General features: G+C 36.0%; 1 protein-coding gene across 1 annotated transcript; it reads left to right on the forward strand.

The window, feature by feature from the left end:
* LOC126815808 (calmodulin-A) lies at nucleotides 1–23,763 on the forward strand. Its single transcript, XM_050541767.2, has 7 exons — nucleotides 1–418; nucleotides 16,444–16,483; nucleotides 16,981–17,124; nucleotides 18,027–18,136; nucleotides 19,595–19,685; nucleotides 21,384–21,440; nucleotides 22,475–23,763. Exons 1-7 carry the CDS (start codon nucleotides 305–307, stop codon nucleotides 22,564–22,566), a joined length of 648 nt encoding a protein of 215 aa, XP_050397724.1. The 5' UTR covers nucleotides 1–304; the 3' UTR covers nucleotides 22,567–23,763.

Below are 23,763 nucleotides of genomic sequence, written 5' to 3' on the forward strand. Positions count from 1 at the left end.
AGTTTCTTATTAGTTCCCCAGGAAGATTTATTCTGTTACCACCAAAACTAATTTAACAGCCAGGTTTCCAACCTGAAGCAAATTATTTATTTAATTATGTTTGAAGTAAAGAATGTAGCATGTTAAGCTTACAGGATGAGAAAACGACAGACAGTACACATAGTGTGAGATTGATCTCGGATTTAATAAAAGATTGAGAATTCCCCGAGTTGGGACGGACATTTCAACATCAAACAAGTGGATTTCGTCTTCCTGAAACATTGGGTTTTATAGAGTTGTGTCTGTATTTGTCTCTCTGTTCAAAATGTCGCATAGCATTTATAGTGAAAACAGTCTGGATGACTCAATGTCGGATCTTTCACCCGAACACCAACGAAGGAAACGTTTAAGACGAATGCGGGGTATGAAAGAACTGTATGTAAGTAGTTTGAAGTAGGTGTTTTGTTTATTAAAACCAACAGGGACTATAAATAGTCAAGTTTGTCTGTGAACGCCCAATAGTTTCCGTATATTTACTTGATTACTGATTAACCAAAACTGGCTACAAAACTTTGAAATAGGCTATGTACTCAAGTTTATTGTATGGTAACTTTAAGTTTTATTTGAAAATGAAAGGTTGGATAACATATTATAGTTTTGTGCTATTTAAACATGCATTATATGCAAGAGCTAAATCTGCCTATGGCGGGTACGTCTTTCTTTAGGCCATAAACATACATTATGCAGGAGCTAAATTTGCCAATTGCAGGTCTTTCTTTAGGCCTGAAATTTTATATAAACTATTAATTAGACATTAATTAACGTATCCAAACCATAATCAACTCTTGATGTCATCTTACGTGTCGGATTTTCACTGGATTGGAATCCAATCTGCTGCCCATCGCTCATTGATGATTAAATCCAAAAATGGATAATCGAGACTGTTTTAATCGTACCGAATTTAGTAATGATGATCGAGGCTAGGCTTAAAATTCAAAAGCTAAATTCTCAGTTCATAGTGAAGCTATTTGACTGAAATTTTCAACACCTTCTATTTACGTTATTTATTTTTTTAACTATTATAGCGAGAACAGTCAACTCTTTATCTGATCTCCCATAATTAATTAGACATTAATTAACTTACCAAGACCATAATCAACTCTCGATGCCATCGGATGGCTCCGATATTTAGTAGATTTGAATACGTTTTGCGGTTGATGAAATAACTATAAAAATGGATAACCGATGCTTTGTTTATTATCGTAAAAATTGTAGAAATGACAATCAAGGCTACAGTGTTATTGTGTCACCAATATTTAGGGACAGAGTGAAGTAATTGACTGAAATTTTCAACATATTCCCTTTTCATTATGTAATTTTTAACTATTATAGCGAAAACTGTTAGCTCTTTATCTAATGCCCATTTGACCTTTAAAGCGATTTTATCTTGTGCTTTTAAAATGTTTTCATAGTGCTATATGTTAATATTAAATTGAACATGTGTGTCTACACATAATAGAGAATCATTCAGCTGAACTGCATAATAATATACATTAGATTTAACACAGTTCGTATATATCTAAAGGTCAAGGCATATATTATATATTGAAAAGATACATTTTGCTTATAATATAGTAAATTTGCATGTAAAGATCTTCGAAAACAATACCGCATCTGGTATCAGTAGAAACCGAATCATTAGCGCTTGTGTATAACCTAGTGATTTGAACTACTTAGAAGAGAAGTGGTATATGGTGTTCTAGAAAGAGTAAATTTAACATTTTTGCGCGAAGCCACGTATATTTTTAACGCTTTTAGTTGATACGCAAACCGTTTGAAATGAAATGGAGTTTAACGTCCTATTTTCTGCCCCGACAAGGCGAATGAAAACGGGCTTACGTCATTCAGTGTGCTATCAGGGAAATTTTGCCCCGAGAGCAGCAATATACGGCCTAATCTTAATTAGAATTCCAAAAGCATAATAGACCAATGACGTTTTTTATTTTATTTTTGCCATTTAATCATTATAAAGAACATTTTAGCAGAGCCCCTTCATACTACGTAAGGGACCGTGTTATACCGGAAACCAAGCTAAACCGTCACGACGCCATTGTGTTACTTGCTTCATGTGTAAAAGTATAAAGTTGGTGGCAAGAACATAAGAGCAAACAAAATCCTGTCGACGTCACTAAGTATCTATAAATAATATCTCTGATTTCCTGTTGTTTCCTTGGATTTAATTAACCGATGAGTCATTTTTGCTTAAATAGTGTCTTCTGGGGTTTTTTTTGTTCAGTTGTTATTCAAATTATTTGGCGTCTTCGGAATGTCTAAAAGATAATTTCATTCATAAAATTCATGAACTTCTTGCCAAAAGCTCGAGCTATTTTTGTACATAATTCAATCGATGTTATATGTGTGGGAGAATTAGATTAAATCATTAGATATATTGGGCCCATAAAAGTAATACAAGTATCGTGGATATATGGACGTATTAATTACTATAGAAACATATTTTTTCACATAGTACGTAATAGTTCCTTTAGGAACGGTCTCTCATCGGACGCATACTAAACTTAGGCGGCCTGTCTAAACTAAGCTCCGCTTGAGAACAGACACTAAACTAGTTGACTGACATTTTAAGTCCTTAATCGAGGATTTTAGTCGAAAACACTAAGTATATTTCGAGAATTTTGAGAAGTGTATATTCTGCTTTCATTTAATAAAATTGAAAAGGTTTAATTGGTCACATCCAGTCTCTTTATTGTACTTGTCGTTTTCCAAAAGGTAATTCCACAGAGAGTAGATTATAAAAGCTCCATGTTGGATTTCCAATTTTAAAATAATTGAAGAGAAACTTTTGCAACATTGGGATCGATACTCTCAGTTATAAACATCACTGTTCTTATATCACAGTAAAAATTTGAAGGACATGTTCAAGGTAATGTTATAAAAACAGCAAAAAGTAAAATGAAAACCCCAAACCCAATCTAGTTTGATTGTTTGTCGTGTATCCTGTGAATCTCTTACCAGGGACGCAGGTGTTCATGATTATCAATTAAGTTTACAGAATTTGTACTTCCTCCCTAGATATTTTGAATGTTTTTGCAATTAATTTCTTTTTATGTAGTCAGGTGATGGATTGTTCTGTGATGGAGTTTGTAAATTTATAATTCAACCAAAAAATACGCAGCCCTTCTGATGTTCATTAACAGCATGTTTCTTTGTAAGAAGGACTCATGCAGTACAAACATCGTGAACGTCAATCTCATTAAGCCCAGCGACATTTCTGTTGTGTATTCTCTACATCTTGATCTAAAGACATTATCTGACCCGGTAATGCTCGGGATGCGATTGTTAGACTCTAGATCTCCCATTCAATCAAAACCCTTGATAATGACAATTCCACGAAATCTTACATACTTGGATTATCCAGACATCCAAAACGAATAGAGAAAATAGCTATCTACTGTTGGGTCGAGTCAAACTAGAAGACGTATAAACAGGTCCAGAACTTCATTTTCTTAAGCATATCCTTAGATGTTAATACAGAAGGAATAAACGAAACGAAAGTAACATCTAGGTTTTAGATTGCATGAACGTTCGTTTTTTTTCGGCCAAAATGTAATAAGTTTTATATATAATTGAATCATCTTAGCGTGGACAATCATTCCTTGCAATATTCACTTTAAATAAACACGTTAACATTCTCATGATAAATTATATCTGCCATTATTGTCATTACCGGTACTCAAGTTACTATAAATGTTTTAGTTTCTGTAAAATTTCCATGGTGATTAGATAATATTCATGATAGTGCGATATTTAATCTTTACTTAATTAATATCACTGATTTCATAATTTGCTGTGAATATTCAATGAATTAAGTGTTTAAGTAAAATGAAGGTCAAGTAAGGTGACTGAAGCATAACAATATACGGGAAATAAATGGAGCTTGCCTAATGATAAAAATATTTTTTATTGAGAGCTGTAGGTGTCAGTCGGCTATGCAGGTCCATCAATTACAATTAGTGTTCCCCATGCTCACCAAGTCTGTGGTTAATTTACACCATGTACACCAAGTCTGGTTAATTTCCCCATGTTCACCAAGTCTATTTTTTATAGTCTTCATCAATGTTCATAATAGAGTCTATAATTCTCACCATGTTCATCAAGTCTAGTTGTTGTTTTTCTTAAATTAAGTATGTAAGTTAGTTTTCACCAAGACTAGTTACTTTTCACCATGTCCATCAATTCGACATGTAGTTACTTTTCACCATGTCCATCAAATCTAGCTATTTTTTTTACCATGTCCATGAAGTTTACGGGTAGTAAGTTTTCACTATGTCTATCATGTCTAGTTTTTGATCATGTTCATAATACATATGGTCTTAATTAACTTTCATCAAGTTCATCAAATCATAAAGTCTGCTTAGTTCTCACCATGTTCATCACGTGTAGCTACTGCTTAGTTCTCACCCTGTTCCTCAAGTGTAGCTAGTTTCCGCCATGTACATTATGTCTATCACTTTTAGCTTGTTTTCACCATACCCAATAAGTCAAGTTGGGGGACGTGGTACTCGATCAGTCAGGGCACTGGAATCTCGACTAGAATATCTCTGGTTCGAATCCCGGTATTTCTCGAAACCAGCCTACACTAATCAGATGGGATGTAAGCCTGTGGTCCACCCTTTTACAAATTGCCAAGATAATCCTTTAAAGTTAGAAATCGAAGATGAGTAGGCTGAATCTTCGCAGTCCGGGCAAAACTGTCGTGCCTCTCATAGAAAACGTAACTATGGTAATAAAGATTACCGTTGTTTATCTCAAAATGGCCGTAGTAGTTTTTTGACGGGATATTAAATCACATTCCATTCAAATCTAATAGTTTCATTATCATTTCATGTTTATAAGCAAGGATCCCTTGGCAGTTGGAATTCGATATAAGAGTAGGCTGTAGCGCCGCTGCCCGGGCAAAATTTTCCTCAAAGCACACTGTATGGCGTATGTCCGTCTTCATTAGCCCAGTTTAGGAACAGAACAGTAGGACGTTAAACCCCATTTCATTTCATTTCATTTCACCTTACTATCAATCTGATAATGTTGTATAGGTGTGGTTAATTATAATGATGCCATATGGAAAATCTCATACTACTTGTGTACCGTCTTGTGCAAACCGCTACACTGCTGCTGTTATTATTAAATATTGTTCACAGACGTGCCAGCAAGTATAAAATGCTGATTGAAATATATTTCAAAGTCTGACACAGTGAAAGGGTTATAGAGTTAAATAATTTTATATTTATATTGATCCAATGTTTTGTTTAGTGTGTCTATTCATTTAAGCATATTCATGTCAAAACATAGCAATGTTATTAAATATTTATTTTATCAACATCTGCTTGGATCGATATTTTACAAATAATTTGCAATACGAGGAATAACTCAACGCCTATGATAATATAAACAATATTTACATTGCTCTAACAAAAGGGGAAGTTTGAATTCACATTAAAGCGTTGATTTGGTTTCAGTTGTATGTCAGTTTCTTTTTATAGAATCAATTCTTTTCAACTGAGAGCGTCAGACGTTCATGACAATGGGCGTCCTAGTCCTAAGATAGGACGACAAAGCGATGCCCAAAATGACTGAAAATATGGAATGGGGTTTAACGTCCTACTGTTCTGCTCCGAATTGGGCTAATGAAGACGTGCATACGCCATACAGTGTGCTATGAGGGAAATTTTGCCCGGACAGCAAAACTATGGCCTACCTTTATATCGAATTCCAACTGTCAAGGGATCTTTTACGTGCACGCCAATGTGTACACGGCACCTCGGTTTTTCGTCCCTTCCCAACGACTAGTCAGCTGCGTCCTGCCCTGCGTCCTGCATCACTGACAAGGGGGAACCACGCCGGAATATCTGGATGAACTTTCTCGGCCAATGCAAGGATCGAACGCCCGACCTCCAGGCTAGTGAGCCAGCGTCTTACCCACTTAGCCACCGTGACCTCCCAACATGACTGAAGTATCGTGTTGATTTTGCGTTAAACCGCATTCCTCCCTGTCGTTAAAGGAGGGGGATGCGGGCATATTAATTTATAAAATATTTCCGCCAATTATGACCCATAGATGGGTTTGAAATAGTTCGAATGCTTGTTTAAAATCCCGAGGTATAATCAACACATCACTGAGTTGTGCTACCTGATTGTTGTAGTTTTTGTAACAATCCAGATCGTATCTCCAAACGAATATTTAAACACCATTTTTTCCTACTATTTTTCAAAGATACCTTTCCAACGATTTATATCACTTTACAGTACCGCAAAAGTGGTTATAAATGGTTGTATATAGGTTAATAGTTTTGGACGCAGTAGCCTTTCTACAAATATTACAAATGCCTCGTGGGAGAGGTAAATGACGACACGCTTGATAAATATATTACATATCCAGGCCCAACCAATCATTAAAATAGCCACCAAAAAGGCAGGAAATAACGTCAACCACTGGAGATTTTTTTATTATTATTAATGCAATCTGTCACTTGTTTTGCATAATTTGTTAATATTCAGTTTGCTTTAGAACGAAAAAAAAAATGATTTCGTATATACATCAATGCGAAATTATACTCAAGTATTTTTTTAAAAAGAAAATATAGTCTGTTCTTTGCTGTTGTGTAACATGGTTTATATCGATTAGACCTGACAATAAACTCTCGTCTCCTGCTTCTATAATGCCACAATTTACAATAGAAATGTTGGTATCAAGTTTCTCTTTACATTATGTTTTTTTTTTAAATTCTAAATACGGATTGTATGTAGGGATAATGTTTTCCTTATGGAAAGTGAAATTTTGCGCGGTAACTTGTTAATTATCTGTAATAATAATCGATCTACAATGGAATAACCGTACATCACCAATATTTCTACATAATATACGTACACATTTAACTTTACAGATCTGAGTTTATAGATTTAGATGGGATAACCAGCTCATTCTGAGAGCATAAAAGCCATATGAGATTCATAATTTAACATGGCACATCCCGGAAATAATATAGTTCTATTACAAAATCACAAAAATATACTAAAAATAGCAGCAATGATTAGCTCTCTCGCGAAACTAGAAAACATAAAGTAACATGTTGAAAGAAAATCTTCTCAGATCGCCTTGCTTCGTAATACTGAAATATACATCGCCTTTTGTCCTACAACATGAAATCTGAATTTTAAAGACAACGCGAAATTAATTTAGTTCAGAGTCTAGACATTGTAATAACATCATTACTCTATTTGATTGTGATTAAAGGAATCAATCTCTTCTTGTTTAGATTTCTTCTCGAAATAGCCAAGATCATGGTGTCTTTGACCAACCGAGTAGTACTGAAAGTCGAATATCTAACAGAATATTTTTTGATATGGTTGGATATGTTATATAATTGTCCCCCGCATTTTTCTTCCCCGCCTTTCGAAGAAAGCATGGGACTATTAAAATGGGTTCGTCCGTCTGTCTGTCCGTCTGTCCGTCCGTCCGTCCTGGGAGCCACGGTGGCTGGGTAGTTAAGACGCTGGCTCGCTAGCCTGGAGGTCGGGTGTTCGATCCCTACATTGGCAGAGAAAGTTCATTCTGATTTTCCGACGTGGTTTCTCCTTGTCAGTGGTGCAGAACGGAGGGCCTGACAAGGACAGCTGTCTAGTCCTTTGGATGAGACGAATACATTAGAATGCACGTAAAAGATCCCTTGGCAGTTGGAATTCGATATAAGAGTAGGCGATAGTGCCGCTGCCCGGGCAAAATTTCCCTCATAGCACACTGTATGGCGTATGTCCGTTTTCATTAGCCCAGTATAGGAGCAGAACACGAGGGCGTTAAACCCCATTTCATTTCGTTTCTGTCAGCCCGTCTGTCCGTCCGTCACACTTTTTGGGACACAATAACTCTCTTTCTAATTGAGCTAGAATGTTCAAACTTGGTGTAGGTGTTTATTAGGTCAATGCCTTGATGGCGTTCGAAGATGAGCATTTTCTGCTTAGGGTAAGCAAAGATAAGCAATTTGATTGGTTGATGCTTTGGGACACGTAACTTTAATTCTAATTAAGTGAGAGTAATGAAACTTGGTGTATAGTTTCATTACATCAATATCTTGACTAAGTTCGATAATGAGCATTTTCTGCTTAGGGTAAGCAGAGCGATAAGCAATTTGATTGGCCGAGACTTTGGAACACAATAACTCTCCTTCTAATTGAGCCAGAATGTTCAAACTTAGTGTCTGTGTTTATTACGCCAATGCCTTGATGGGGTTCGAAAATGAGTGTTTTCTGCTTAGGGTAAGCAGAGATAAGCAATTTGATTGGTTGATGATTTGGGACACGACAACTTTGGTTCTAACTAAGTGAGAGTGATGAAACTTGGTGTATAGTTTCATTACATCAATACATCGACTAAGTACGAAAATGAACATATTCTACTCAGGGTAAGCAGAGCGATAAGCAATTTGATTGATCGAGACTTTGAAACACAATAACCCTGATTCTAATTGAGTTAGAATGTTCACACTTGGCGTAGGTGTCTATGAGGTGAATGCCTTGACGAAGTTCGAAGATGAGAATTCTCTGCTAAGGGTAAGCTGAGATAAGCAATTTGATTGGTTGATGCTTTGAGACACGATAACTTTAGTTCTAATTAAGTGAGAGTGAGGACACTTGGTGTATAGCTTTATTACATCAATACCTTGACTAAGTTCGATAATGAATATTTTCTGCTGGAGGTAAGCAGAGCGATAAGCAATTTGATTGGTCGAGACTTTGAAACACAATAACTCTCCTAATTGAGGGAGAATGTTCAAACTTGGTGTAGGCATTCTTTAGGCGAATGCCTTGATGGAGTTTGATGATGAACATTGTCTGCTTACGGTAAGCATAGATAAGCAACCGGATTGGTTGATACTTTGGTTATAATGAAATGAGAGCGATGAAAATCCGAATATAGATTCATTATATCATTACCTTGACTAAGTTCGATGGTGAGAATTTTCTGCTTAGGCTAAGGAGCGATAAGCAATTTGATTGGTCAAGACTTTGAAACATAACAACTCTGCTTTTTATTGAGGTAGAATGTTTAAACTTGATGTAGATGTTCATTAGGTGAATGTCTTGACTGAGTTCAATGTAACTGGAGTTCAGCTTTAACGTTTCGAGCTGAAGCTAAGATGAGCTAATCAACTTCATTGGTCGATGCTTTTGGACAAGATAATCTTGATTCTGTCTGATAGAGAATGATGAAACTTAGTGTATAGTTTGATTGTTGGATACTTTTGAAAAAAATAAATGTGCGATTAATTAATATGTGTCATCTATTTATTTTGGGATTTCCGCGGGGGACATCGGCCTCACTGTTGGCTTGTTTAGCTTGTGGTCCTTCTGGAGGTCACAATTTTTGTCCGATTTAAAAACGTTTTAGTATATCACCGTTACACCCTAATGGTGGTTGAGGTCGGATTTCGTGAAAATCGGACCAAAACTGCCGTAAAAAATGTCCGCCCCTTGAACGCAAATAGTGTAAAATATGGTATTTCAAGGTTGTGGACCATCTAGAGGTCACAATTTTCATCCGATTATGTTGAAACTTGGAATGCATATTTATATCCCAACGATCTTGGTTGCTTTCGATATTCGCGCATTATATCGGATCGTAACTTCCTGAATTATGGCCCTTGATTATACGAAAAATTGCGTTTGTTTTGAGCTTGTGGTCCCTATAGAGGTTACAATTTTTATCCGATTTTAAAAAAAACCGTGTGAATATATCACAGTTATACACTGGTTAAGTTCGAATTTCGTGAAAATCGGACAAAAACTGGCGGACATAATGGCCGTCCCTTTTACGCAAATAGTGTAAAAATATGGTATATCAAGGTTGTAGACCCTCTAGAGGCCACAGTTTTATGCGATTTGGATGAAACTTTAAATATATGTTCCGTTTGATAATCACACATATCCGAACGTAAATTCCTGGATTATGACCCCTGATTGGTCGAAAATCGCATTTTTAGCTTGTGGATTCTCTAGAGGTCACAATTTTTTTTCCCATTTTAAAAACCGTTTAGATTTATCACCATTCCACCATAATGAAGGTTGAATTGGAATTTCGGGAAAATCGAAATGAAAGTGCCTGACAAAATGGCCGCTCTAGCGGTCACAATTTTTATCCGATTTTGATGAAACTTAACACATATCTTTATATTCCAAAAATCTCAGTTCCTTTTGATATTTGCGCATTTCAGACCATAACTTTCTGGATTATGGCCCTGATTGTACAAAAAATCGTTTTTGATTTTAGCTTGTTCTCTATCCATCTTTTGCTAAAAGTGGGCGTATCCTGCCTGGCAGCCGCTGGTTATTTGGTACCGCGACACAGGATAGTGTCACAATCGTATATTATATCAATACTCATGTCGTCCAACTTCGATATGGTACAGATCAACCCATTCAAAATTCAGTAGGTCTACAACACATTATTTTCTAACGAAGTCTTTTTCTCTATAGATCATAGTTTATTAGTTTTATATTTCCAAAGTTAATGAGATTGTGGTCTTGATATAAGAATTAACCGTGTCAAAATTAATAATTCAACGTTGGTTAGTACTAACGTGGGCTTTTGTTTTGTCCAGATCATCTAAGTTAATAACCCACATTTTTCTGGTGGTTCCATGTTTTTTTAACAGTCTGACTAAAGCAACAAATCATGCCTGGTGAATCCATTCGACGCCTTTCTACCAATCCAAGACACGACTATTCATATTCAGTAGCAATAACAAAAAGCTGTAATACTCAGCATAAACTAGACAAATTACAATTTATAGCCAATCTTTTTGCATTCAGTATATTTTGAAAAGATTTATTGTGTTTGCTGGATACAAGAGGCTTTAGTCGTGGAAGTAATTTCAAAAGCACACGGAACAACAATATTGAAACTATCGATTTGATAAAATATTAGATAATCTAAGATGCTATAGAAGAACCGTTACTCTATATCAGTTATGGAATATTCAGCAATGGCTGATATAAAGGACAAATGTAACGAGTCTTATTAATCTCGTGTCCCTTTATGTACATCAAATTATTGACTATACCTTCTGGTCATTGTGTCTTAAGGAAGTGATTTATTTGCCGTACTCACACTTCCAACAGAATCACTTCTACACCACTAAATGACCTCATTAACGAATAAAGAATTTTGCTAAATGATTTAGTGCTTCTTTCCATTTCTTGTTAAGACATTATAGAATCTCTATAGAAACCACGTTCTTTTATGTTGGGTTTGAGTAAAGGGATTAGACGGATAACAAGTCTTGAGTTCCCTTCATCACGACCTGTGTTTTAGTAATGGAGACAAGCACATAGATTCCAATGCTTTAGGGCTGCTACATTTTATTGGCATTACACTGGCATGGATGCAGAAAAAAGCTATTTCTATAGATGATTTTATGTTTGTGAGAAACACTCCCACATTCTTATTTTAAAATTTATGTGGAAGCACGGGTAAACGGATGTGTGTGTGTGTGTGTGTGTGTGTGTGTGTATGGGTGCGTGGGTGGGTGTGTGGGTGTGTGTGTGTGTGTATGTGGTGTCTAAACCTTGTTTTAATAAGGCAACTTTAACTCGCGTATCGAGTTCTATACTTCTATAAAGGTCCTTTTTTTTTTACAAAATACAGTAAACTTCGCATGAGTCGGATCTAAGTGGTCTAACCAATTTTATCCGAGTTAACCGAAGACCAAAATTCAGTCTTAGCTCGATTAGAAATAAACTGCAAGAGCCGGGTAATAATTGATTCAAACTCACATTTCAAGCTTTTGTTCGTATGTGCGGGTAGATAACTTCCGTTTTGTCGCCATCTTTGAAAAATGTCCTAAATTTCCCCGGAAAATGTCTCGTACAGCAGACAGCAAGTTTCAATTTTTCCGGGAATGAAAGGGGAATGTATTTTGGGACTCTGTGCATGGAATACGAAACTAACTTAGTCAAATTCTGAACATACTGCCGATCCGACTTAGGCGAAGGAAAAAAGTCGGAATTAGATCAAATAGACCGAACATTTTGATCCGAGTTGAGCGAAGATCCGACTTAGGAAATCCGGCTGATCTGACGTTGCCGTGTCCCAACAGTTCCCCTGGCAGTAGCAGTAGCTGACTTGAACCTGTTGCGCAGATGCTGTAATCGGATGTGGCGATCTTGAGCAGCGGTTGTTACAGGTGGCGCTCCAGGTCGGGGTCGATCAGCAACTCTTCCAGTGGCGTGGAAGCGTTGTCTGAGGAGAGCAATGGTCGATTGGTGGACATTAAAGTGTCTGGCGACGGCTACCTGTAAAGCCCCCTGATCCAGCATGCCAATACCTCTGTTCCTCTTTTCTTGTGAAAGGCTGGGCATTTTTCCGAAGTGATGAATGTTGAAATTTTGATCTGTCTTTAAAGGGACAGAGTGCAGGGAATGCGCGTGCAAAACATGTGACACGGGACTGCTTAGAATCGTGAAAAAAGACAAGTGTTGCGTTTGCACGAACAAAGTTCATTACCGAGAACTGATATTGGGTTCAAACCCAGAACTCCACAAAAAGAGCCCCATCACAAGTTTCACCTATGTGCCATAAGATAGGAAAACCCAAGAAAACGTTTACGGTTTACCAGAAATATTTCACGAATTAGGCATTGCGTTTTTATAATGGCTTTGAGTATATAATCACTGTAGTTGTTTTCATCAGTTCCGTTTTTACAAAACATAATCACTGTACTTATTTTCATCAGTTCCGTTTTTACGTCTCGTACTATACATATATGAAGATAGTTATTTTTTTCAAAACATAATAACTGTAGCTATTTTTATCAGACAAGAAATCTAATACATTTTCAACAATATCCAATATGTAGTTCCAGAGTTATTGTCCTTGACCACTTAAAAAAAAAACCTGTGGATATTCAAGATGAAGTCTGAAGTCTGTTACGACCATGTGTCTAAATCCGATTTCTAATTCCAGGCAAATAACCGCCCACTGTCACTGGTCCCAACGATGGTACCAGTCGAGAAAATGGTTTTAGAACAGCTCCTCAAAGTGATCGAATTTTTTGAATAAATCTCTTTGATGTTCTTGTATTAGATCATTTCTTTTTCTATATATACTCTTCAAAAAAAGTAGGGGATATTCAGAAACAATACAAAACTACAGAAATGCACTGCTGTTTTTATTAGAGGTAACCAGTGTATGTTAATAACAGGCCAATTGCCTACACATGAACATAAACAGTTCATATAGGCGACTTATCTGACGGCCCCATTTGACTCGCAAAGAGATACACCGTCAAAAATGAAAATGGACGTTTTTGATTTTTGTCTTAATAATGAGTAATTTCTCCACAAATCCTCACACCTTTAGCAATTCGTCGTGGCATGCTCCTAATCAACCGTCCAATCACGATTTGTGGAAATCTGACCCACCCCTCTTGCAGTGCCACGACCAATTCTTGCAGTGTTGTCGGTTGACATTGACGCCGACGAACACGTCTCCCGATCAAATTAAACGTAACATACTAAAGCAAAGATACGCTAAACAGTAAATCTTATGCAAGAATCGGTAGGAAAGGAAACATGGATAGATAAACCAGCATGCGGCAGTTTTCATCAACCCTTCCTTGAAGTGTCAAATTTGACAAAGAACCCCTCCCACGTGTATGGCGCTACTGCGTGTCGCATGTGCAGCTTAGTGGTTTTGTTGGGACGATAAGTTCTTCAGCTGTCTGTGAACATACTCTCAAAGCATGTCAAATGTCCATCCTGCCATGACTATTTATCATATCACAACTTGCATAGGTATTTGCATTTCAAAATCCCCTAGTATAGTTTGATTACCTGCATCTTGTATCTTAGATATCTTCGTCGCTAGGGGACGGTTTGACAAATCTGCAGATTCGTGCTCAACAGCCTCGAAAACATAAAACACGACATCTTTACCTGCCCTAGAAGTGAGAAAAATCGATTTTTTAAAAATATTTTCCCCACCATTTTTGGCCACAATCGTAGATATCTCGGTCTCTATGGGTCGATTTGGCAATTAATCTACTGTAGATTTGTGGTCAACAGCCTCGAAACATATAGTTTGGCCGCCGTCTTGGATATCTTGCATATTCGTGCTCAGAAGCCTCGAAAACATATGAAATGGTATTTTAATGCCTTAGTAGTGAGAAAAGCGAATTTTTATATTTTTCTCGACATTTGTGGCCGCCATCTTGAATTTCCGAGTTTCCCCAAGGGTGACATGAACACACCCACCATAGAAAAATTGGAGGGATCCTATACACAATAATCCACCGAGAAAAAAAATGTATATCAAATAAAAGTGGGTTAGCTGCCCTGGCGCCCGGATTATTGGGAGTAAAACAGCATGAAATACGAAGTGAGTGATTTGATACTAAAATGATTTCACACTGATCAGGAGTGAATATTCGCTATGCCCCTACAAGAAGAAAGTTTCCGCAATACCTCTATGAAACAGATTGAAATGATTTAATCAGTAAATTACACCATTTGGTAGAATCAGGAAATTGGTAAGATATCTGCCTGATTTGATTATATTATCACGTTTATTATTATGTGTGTAGAATATTGTTAGGCGGTGGTTATCTGATAAGATATCCCCATAAAACCCAACACAAATTAATCATACAAAATACACAGTTTTATTGCCAAATATTTGACAAGCTTATTAAGGCGCAAATCAATTAGAGCTATTTTGTAAGCTAGTCATGGGGTATTTGTATCAGAAATCTTTATCAAGACATTCTACAATCGATCTAATCGCTGCGGAAATATTGAATTAGTTAGCCATAGTCATGATGAATTTCAATAAGCTATTGCTGATGACAAGAAAGTAGTTTTACTGTCGATATCTAAGCTTGTATAGTAATATTATTATTTTTTTATGTTCACAATATTCGATATATATAGATCTTTAACTGACGGTATTATCTATTTTTCTGTACTTTCACCTCTCTTATATGTGATAAAATACGCGGATGATTTGTAACTTACAGTAAGAAGATGAAGTACCATTCTTTATTTTAAAAGGGGTCAGTCACCCAGAAAAAATAAATAAACCGGAATTGTGTGGACACTTACGGCCCGACCCCATTCCCTTGGGACTTACAACGTGCGCTTGTTTCCAATGTTTGCCTTTTACGCATCCAGTTGTTGGTATTCTCTGGTCCTCCTGTACTCAATATTTTATATAATGTTGAATTCAAACAGTGCACAGTTAAAAATAATAAGGTAGTTTACACTAATTCGGGTGGAAACTAGTTGACACCTAAATAGGGGCAACTCCTAGCCTTTAGTGGTGTAAACCGATAACACCCAACTAGTGTAGAACATTACACCGATTCGGGTGAAAACTAGTTGCCATCTCCAGTAGTGTAACTTGCCTAATGCACTCAGAGTGTAATGTTACAATAGATTATACCCGTGGGTGTAGATTAAGCATTACCTCTCAAGGATGTTTTCTAAATTACACCTCCCTTTTAATTTGTGTAATTTGTTTTGTTGGATATTTATTTCAAGCCAACGACTTCTAAGTTCAGAAAACTTGAAATTGGTTATCGGTCTCTATGATAATTAGTATGGGGCGTTTAGCCCGACCCAGATTACATACTTCGCTTACACTGACATTAAATTGACACATACCCATCAGACTGATTCAAATTCAACTGCTGTTGGGCAATTAGACAATCTGTATCAATTTACAATGAATTTAAATGATGAGGAAAAATCAATACACATATCCTTACAACTTAGCTGAATAATGTGGTTTATTCATTTATGCACCTCACCTGCATTAAGAATTATTAATTAAGATATTGTACTTTAGAACATTTACACACCTTTAAGTGTATGCAAGCTAAAGTAATCTATACTTTACTCGTTATGAATAAACATTCTTAAATGAGTTATAGTTGTGTTACTAGTGCAATTAACGCCATATTTTACAAAAATATGCAGAGGCGAAGAGGGGTAGCTCATCCCAAACACACTTTAGCAGCTACAACTACACCTATCCTGGTGTTCAGTACTCATGAATATCGATTACTGTAAAATTAACGCTGTTCCAGAATTTATTATTCCCCAATAATAGTTACACCCTGTGGTGCACATGCAGTATAGCACTGATAGTGGTGTAGCCTATCCAAAACACTCCACAATTACACCTATTCAGGTGTTCAGTAGTCATGAATATCGGTTACACTTGTTAGATGTAGTTCTTTTAGTTGGTTACCCTTGGAAAGTTATTACATTTAAATAAACGCTAGCTGTGGTGTAAAGTTTACACTTAATTAACACTGCTTATAGTTTTTAATTACACCCATTTTTAACAGTGTGGATTTTTACAATTAAAATTGGTTGTTTCTTGGTTGTTTTCAGAGTAGTATATTAGACAAGTACAGTCCAGCACAAATAAGGGGTAAGTTAACACTGATTTAAAGTCTAATGTTCAGAAAAAGGTCATATCTATTTTTTAAAAAAGAAACAAAACCTAACATATAGATGAATGGAACACTGTTCTTGATTTCTGTTAAATAAAAAAAAGAGTTCACGACGAGAACAACAAGTGGTTAATGGGTGTATTTATGCAAAACACCCAACATTTGTCATTTCTCAATAATCTGTGTACGATTATACTGTATCTGGAGTCGATCAAGAATGTTAAACTGAGACTAGACCACTGCTCAGCTTGAAAATAACGTTGTCTGTTGGAAACTATATTTAGGATGTTTGTGCTTAGCTGTATTGTCACCAATATTTTCAGATAAATTAATTGAATAAAACTAGACCTATATGATGGTTGTGTGGCATTGCAATTTATTTGTACTGACTACTCCAAATTTAAAAAAAAGTTATTTTTGGGGTCGTGGGCTCCATCCACTCCTGAGTATTAATCAAGATAATTTCTATATACAGAATTGAAAGAGGCATTCCGGTTATTCGACAAAGATGGCGATGGATCCATTACAACGGAAGAATTGGGAACCGTCATGAGAAATCTTGGTCAATTTCCCTCCATAGACGAATTAAAGCAGATGATACAAGAAATTGACATTGATGGTAAGCAGACGATATATTGTATTAGTCCACGTCTTGTAGTCGGTTTATTTATACTAATGGGTGGGAACGAGTTAATCAATTATCAATCAAAATGCGTTTGCAGACGTCATCATGTAGTCTACAGCTTGATATTTATGTCACCTGATCTAAATAAATACATAGTGCTAATCATATGTTGTCGCATGGTAAATGCTTGTATTAGTCAAAACCTGCTGATTAACATCAGATTTGTATCACAGATATTTAGTAGCCCTTATCAACGTATGTAGGCTAGTGTTTATTTACAAATGACTGGTTGTGGCTAAAGCTTCCTATTTACAGTTCTAACAAGATAATCAGGAATGCTTCCAGGCTTAGCATCATGGTGAATGAGAACTAACAGCACTGGCCGTGGTTAATCTGGGTTTTAAACAATGGCTCTCAATTTTTCCTATCCATTCTAATAGCAGGCAATCATCAAATTTGATATAATGTACGCTTGTATGATTACCAGGGGTTTACACACTCAATGAAGTGTTCTGAGTTCCATATTAACAGACGAAGTTAGTAAATGATCTCACCAATAAGGCCTTTTCAGAAAATATATTCTTTTCAGCGTCGATTAAACTTCGCATAGGGAACTGAAATGTGAAATGAAATGAAATGGGGTTTAACGTCCTACTTGTCTGCACCGACTAGTCTAATGAAGACGGGAAACTGAAAGATGGAACCCACAAGAGAATAATTGCGTGTACTATTAGGATGTCCTTTCTTTTACCTTTTACCATTACCCTTTGGTCTTTTCCCATCGGTGCTAACATGAAGAGAATGTATTTCAGAACAGACGACATGTCAACACCCGTCATATTCAAGTTTCAGCTGACCACTGAACCATATTTTGAATATTTTGTCTATTTCTTAAGGTGATGGTTTGTTTAGCTTCGAAGAATTTGCCCAGGTTATGGCGAATATGGGTGGAATCAGTGAAAACTCCGAGGAAGACGAAGAAGAAGAACTAAGACAAGCATTTAGAGTAAGGGTCTTCCCCTGTATCTCGTGATACTTGCATACTTAGCCAATGTCAATATGTTCAAAACGCCTATCAGCATTTCCTGTTAAACGGCGGCAGTAGAAAGTTTACCGTGGTTGTCGGAATGTCCTTCTGTCTGTTTGTTTGTCCAGTATCTTTCTTGGCAACTGATCACGCAATATTAATCTAATAGGGCTGGTATGTAGAATTGGTGATCTAGCAGTGTCCCGTACAATTCGGTTGCAATCCACAATCATCAGGCATCAATGGTCAAAAAGTGCATTTTTTGTGGAAATCATTTTGTTGAGAAATGTTTCTAGAATATAGTTTTGATATGATGTCACGAAACCTTGACACTATATTCTACTGATGCAGCTTAACAATCGCTGGGGCCATAAATGTTAGAATTTTGTTTTTATTTCCAAATGCCATCTTTCAAAACCTGCATTCGTCTTACCATTATATTGACAGTAGAGCAGCCATTTTCTTCCTGAAAATAAACGTGTAGGTAACGACTACGTTAACAATCTTTGGGACCATATGCTAGAATTGTGTTTTTATTTCCAGATGGCATCTTTCAGAACTTGAGTATATTCAATGGATTAAAAAGTGCTGCCAACTTTGTCTAAAGAACTTCTTTGTTACTAAAATGTAACGTTTTGCATCGGGCGATCGAAGTTGTGGTCGTCTTACCATTATATTGACAGTAGAGCAGTTATTTATTGTCTTTTTGAAAATAAACGTGTAGGTAACGACCACGTTAAATTAACGGTTAGAAACATTTCTCAACAAGAAGAAATACCTCCCCTGTTTCTATTAAGGACGTGACATTAATCAAGTAATGTGTGGTAGTTACATTTACAGACACATACATCCATGTAGAGCTGTCAAACGAATACCGCAATCTCTACCACATTACAGGAACATGTCTGATCGACTCTGACATTATTACACTAATCAAATTTTCAAGAGCGTCAGGCTAAATTACTGTAGACAATGTTTATTCTGATATAAAATAGAAATACAAGGCGGACTAGTATTCATACTAAGTTAGACTGCATATTATACTCAATGTGTATGTGTAACTAAGAAATATTTTTATTCTTAGAATACAGCATGAATTATTGGATAACCATGTGTATAATTGTTAGACTTTTACCAAAAATATAAATGTTTCATCGGCTTGCTGTATAAATACTAGTAGATAGACTAGACGATTGGTTTAGTGAAAATCCAAGAACGAAAACCCCGAGAATACAATCCTCTTTGTAAATGAGGTTTAAAGGCGCTAAGCCTCTATGTAGAAAAAAAGTAAAGTATTGAAATGGGTTAATCTGATGTGTAATTTCAGTTAGTGAGGGGCGGACAGATATTGTGATACTACAAAACAAATCAGCATTTAAAACCCAATGAAATCGGTAATTTCTATTTTTGATTGTAATTTTTTTTTATTGAATTTAGGTATTTGATAAGTCAGGGTGTGGTTATATAACACCGTCTGATTTAAGATGTGTGTTACAATGTATGGGGGAAGATTTAACAGAAGAAGAAAGTAAGTTTAATTAAATAATTTCTTTACCATAGCAAATGGTAGATGGTTATTGCACAATGGCTAATATATATATAATTGTTATATGTGGTATTGGCCACACAAGGATTGGTGGTTTGTCGTTGAACATTGCTGTTGTTGGCCCCCATGAGGCCATGACACCGACATTTTACCACAAAATTTGAAATGTGATCAGAAGGGTAACTCTGCAAAACGCGTTTGAAACTTAGGATCAGAAAATTTTGAAATGCGGTGTGGTTCTTATTGGACAATTTCGTCAAGCTTTAGAAAATTCCGTCGAGAACTTTGTCCAGTATCCTGTTCACGGGTTTTATGAATTGTGGTGTAAATGACCTGGATAACTATACCGCCAAAATCGGTTTTGGGATAGGGTATTATGTCCAAGTAAACAGTCTCGCCAAGTTTTACAAAATCACATCAAATAACATGTATGGACTGCTTTCACAGTCAAAATGTGAACAGAAACATTACTCAACTAAAAGGGTTTGAAATGTACGATCCAGATATTTTGAAAAATAGGCTTGCCTTCTCCCTTATGCACTTTAATGAATAATACCACCATGTTTTAAATAATTCAATGAGAATTCTTTCCTGTATCACGTTCACGAACCAAACTTTTGAAATTTGACGGGGTTCATCATTATATGTCATAATCCCACGAAGCTTTGAAAAATTCTGTCTAGAACTTTATCCTGTATGGGGTTAATAAAATTCCATCAATCCAACAGTAATTGAGAATATACCTCTGAGATTATGACAATTAAAAAATTTTGAATTGCGTTATGGATCTTGCTTTTGACCACATGAACAATTACTGGAAATTTGGAAATAAAACAAGAACTGTAGCATAGAGCGGTCACAAGAAAAGTTAACGACTAAAATAAAAACTCCAACGTCCGCTTTAAATGTTGGCGAAAATAAAGCACTTGGTTATAGTAAATGACACTAAAAGATCAAATATATATAAAGTTAACCAAGGGGATTTCACGAAATCAAGAAACCGTGCCGGACAGGGTATCAAATGAAAACACGACACTGGTTTAGTCTAGAAACACCCATTGTTCTGATTGTATTATAGTCCAGGGCCCTTATTCACGAAAACTTTAACTAAGTTACAACCGAAATTTAAGAAATACTGCAACTTCATTGGATATATGCAAATTGATTTTACTGGTCAGCCAATCGAATTGCAAGTATTTCTTAAAACTTCGACTGTATCTTAGTTTAAGTTTTCGTGAATAAGGGCCCAGAATACATGTATACAGAAGTTCGAAGACATCTCCTTTGGAACAGTTCGTCTGTCATCTAATTAATATTTATAGAATGTAGGCTGAGATATAATGCCATATATGTTCTAGACTAGTCCAAGAATTCTGATCTGTAAAATAATGGCCGAATTTATTATATTTATATTCTAAAAAAATATATCAATCACCATTATTTACAGAGGCTTGAACAACGTCCAAAATTAAAGCGCATGATGGAGATGAAACAGGCGTGTTCGAACCCAGCTCTTACTTTCTTTTTATTTTACTGGGGATTATTCAATCACATACTGACCTGATTAAAATAAACATAATCATTTTATCATGGTTATGAGACATTGGCATTATTTGACCTTATTTGCGTAGATTGTGAAAAGATAAGAAATTAATTACTAAGATATTCTTCTTCTTGTAGTTGATGAAATGATAGCTGAGGTGGATATAGATGGAGATGGAAGAATAGATTTTGAAGGTATATATTTTTAACAATATATATATATATATATATATATATATACATACGTGAGTGTTTGGTCTATATGAAGATAAAGACAATGCAATCTGGTCATGTTTGCAATATTAATAAAAGTTTTTAAAATAGATGATGATTAGTGACTAATTTCGGAAGGGATAGTCAGGTCCCTCCTTTGATTGCTCGAAATATGACAAAAATTATTAAAACTGTTGTGGTTTTAGCGAGAAAGAGGGTATAAGACCTGTGAGATTATGATATATGATACATTTTATAATCTGCAGTGCGATAAGAATTTCTCTAGAACATTCTTGGATTTTCCACTTTCAGCACATATTATACATGAACGACCAATCTATGCGCCGGGGGGGGGGGGGGGGCATGCTAGCTAGGTGGGTAGGACGCTGGCTGGCTTGCTAGCCTGGAGGTCATCGGTATTTTCCAGCGTGGTTTCTCCTTGTCAGTGGTGCAGGACGGATAGCCTGACAAGGAGAAACCACGCTGGAAAATACCGATGACCTCCGGGCTAGCGAGCCAGCGTCTTACCCACCTAGCCACCGTGACTGTGATTCACAGCGACAAGCTGCTAGATAGAGCTATAAATATAGTACCTGTCCTCATCTGGAGACACGCAGGGTCGAGAGATGGGTTACCTTATAATGTAATTAAAAAGACTTATTGCCAAACTGAATTATGTTTTTTTTTCTTTCTTTTTCAAAAGAGTATGCCAATATTGATAATAAACATCCTAATGATCTGGACCACCTGATAAATAAATACCGCATCCTTTTAAGTACACGATGATATAACTTTAAATGTCATGACGCAAAACTCGAGGGATATAGTGTCTTACTCTTAGCTGATCGGTTCACCCACGCAGTCAAATTTTAATTCCACACGCTTTGAAATAATGTAGTATAATCGTAGATCACTTTTTAGTTTGATAATGTATTTTCTCCGGCGACAACAGACCCATTAAAAATTCATTTTAACCCGATTTTAGCGAATTAAACTACAAAATTGATACATTTCAGAATTTATAACATGTATGAAAGAACAAGATGAAGATGGTGATAAAGATAGTATTGGTTCGCCTACAGATATTCCACCCGATCGTCTAATATAGATATATTATATACATTATGACAGTGCTGCTATTTTTGGTGTAATTAACTAACATGGTTGGATGTACATGCGCCAGTTTTGATGATCTGCTTATATTTCGAGTGGCTATTGACATGGACAGTGAATTTAGAATATTACAAGACAAAGGGTCTCAATATGTTATTGATGGATCATCTTCAACAAGGACTCACAAAATATACATATTTTTATTTATTTATTCATTGCATATTATATTGAAACCACAAGCCGGGTTAGTATTTATCAATATGAAAGTAAAATAACTGCAGCGACGAGTTTTGAAAGCAAATTTTAATTTAAAAAAACCTTTATTTTCACTTAGAACAATTGTTTTACAAAAAAGGCACCTTTTTATTCACCCACATTTGCTTAAAGGACCTACGCACTGTCGTTGCGTACGCCTGTCGGTCTGCCAATTGTCTTTATATATATTTTGTTTGTATATGCAGAGTTTTTAACGTTTTTGTTTTCAAATTTGCCCAAACAGTTGATATGTTTACAGGTATATGGAATAATGCTGTAAACAATCCATTCACAAATCGCAAAGTTTAAGGGCGGACCCAGAGACCATGGATATGGGGGGCGGGGGGACGCACGGGCGTCCATGTGGCCTCCCTCGAAATATTTCGAACACTAGAATCCCGGAAATGCCATTTCCAGTGATCTAAGACGAGAATTTGATTCTAAAATAATAACAGAATCTTTCAACAGCAAACTGTTTTAATTTCAAAGCACAAAAACATGTTTTTCTGAACGTACTACGGACTAGAAACAAACAGCTTACGAAAATTCAGATTGTTATAGGACCCAGTTATACTGACTGTGATAACCAGCACAATGAGCTTTGGTGGGCGTATGCATGTAAATATATTTTGGTTTATTTTATGGTGTTTTATTGAAATTATTTGTTTATATCATTATGTATAGTTGTTGTTATTTGATTATAATAATTCACAGACACTCGAATAAAATATCCCATATGTTAGAAATAACAGATATTTATTGGAACGACTTAGCATTTAGTATATAAAATCCACTGGAAATGGTATATTATGTTATTATTTCATGATCGTATATAATGGCTTTAATAAAGCTTTTTCTCTGTCTCATTTCGTTTTATGATAAAAGGCCATTGTTGTTGTTTATCTTGATCCATACTTCTAATAAATTTACATGTTTC

The sequence above is a fragment of the Patella vulgata genome, chromosome 3, assembly GCF_932274485.2.
Source record: "Patella vulgata chromosome 3, xgPatVulg1.2, whole genome shotgun sequence".
Classification (NCBI taxonomy): domain Eukaryota; kingdom Metazoa; phylum Mollusca; class Gastropoda; family Patellidae; genus Patella; species Patella vulgata.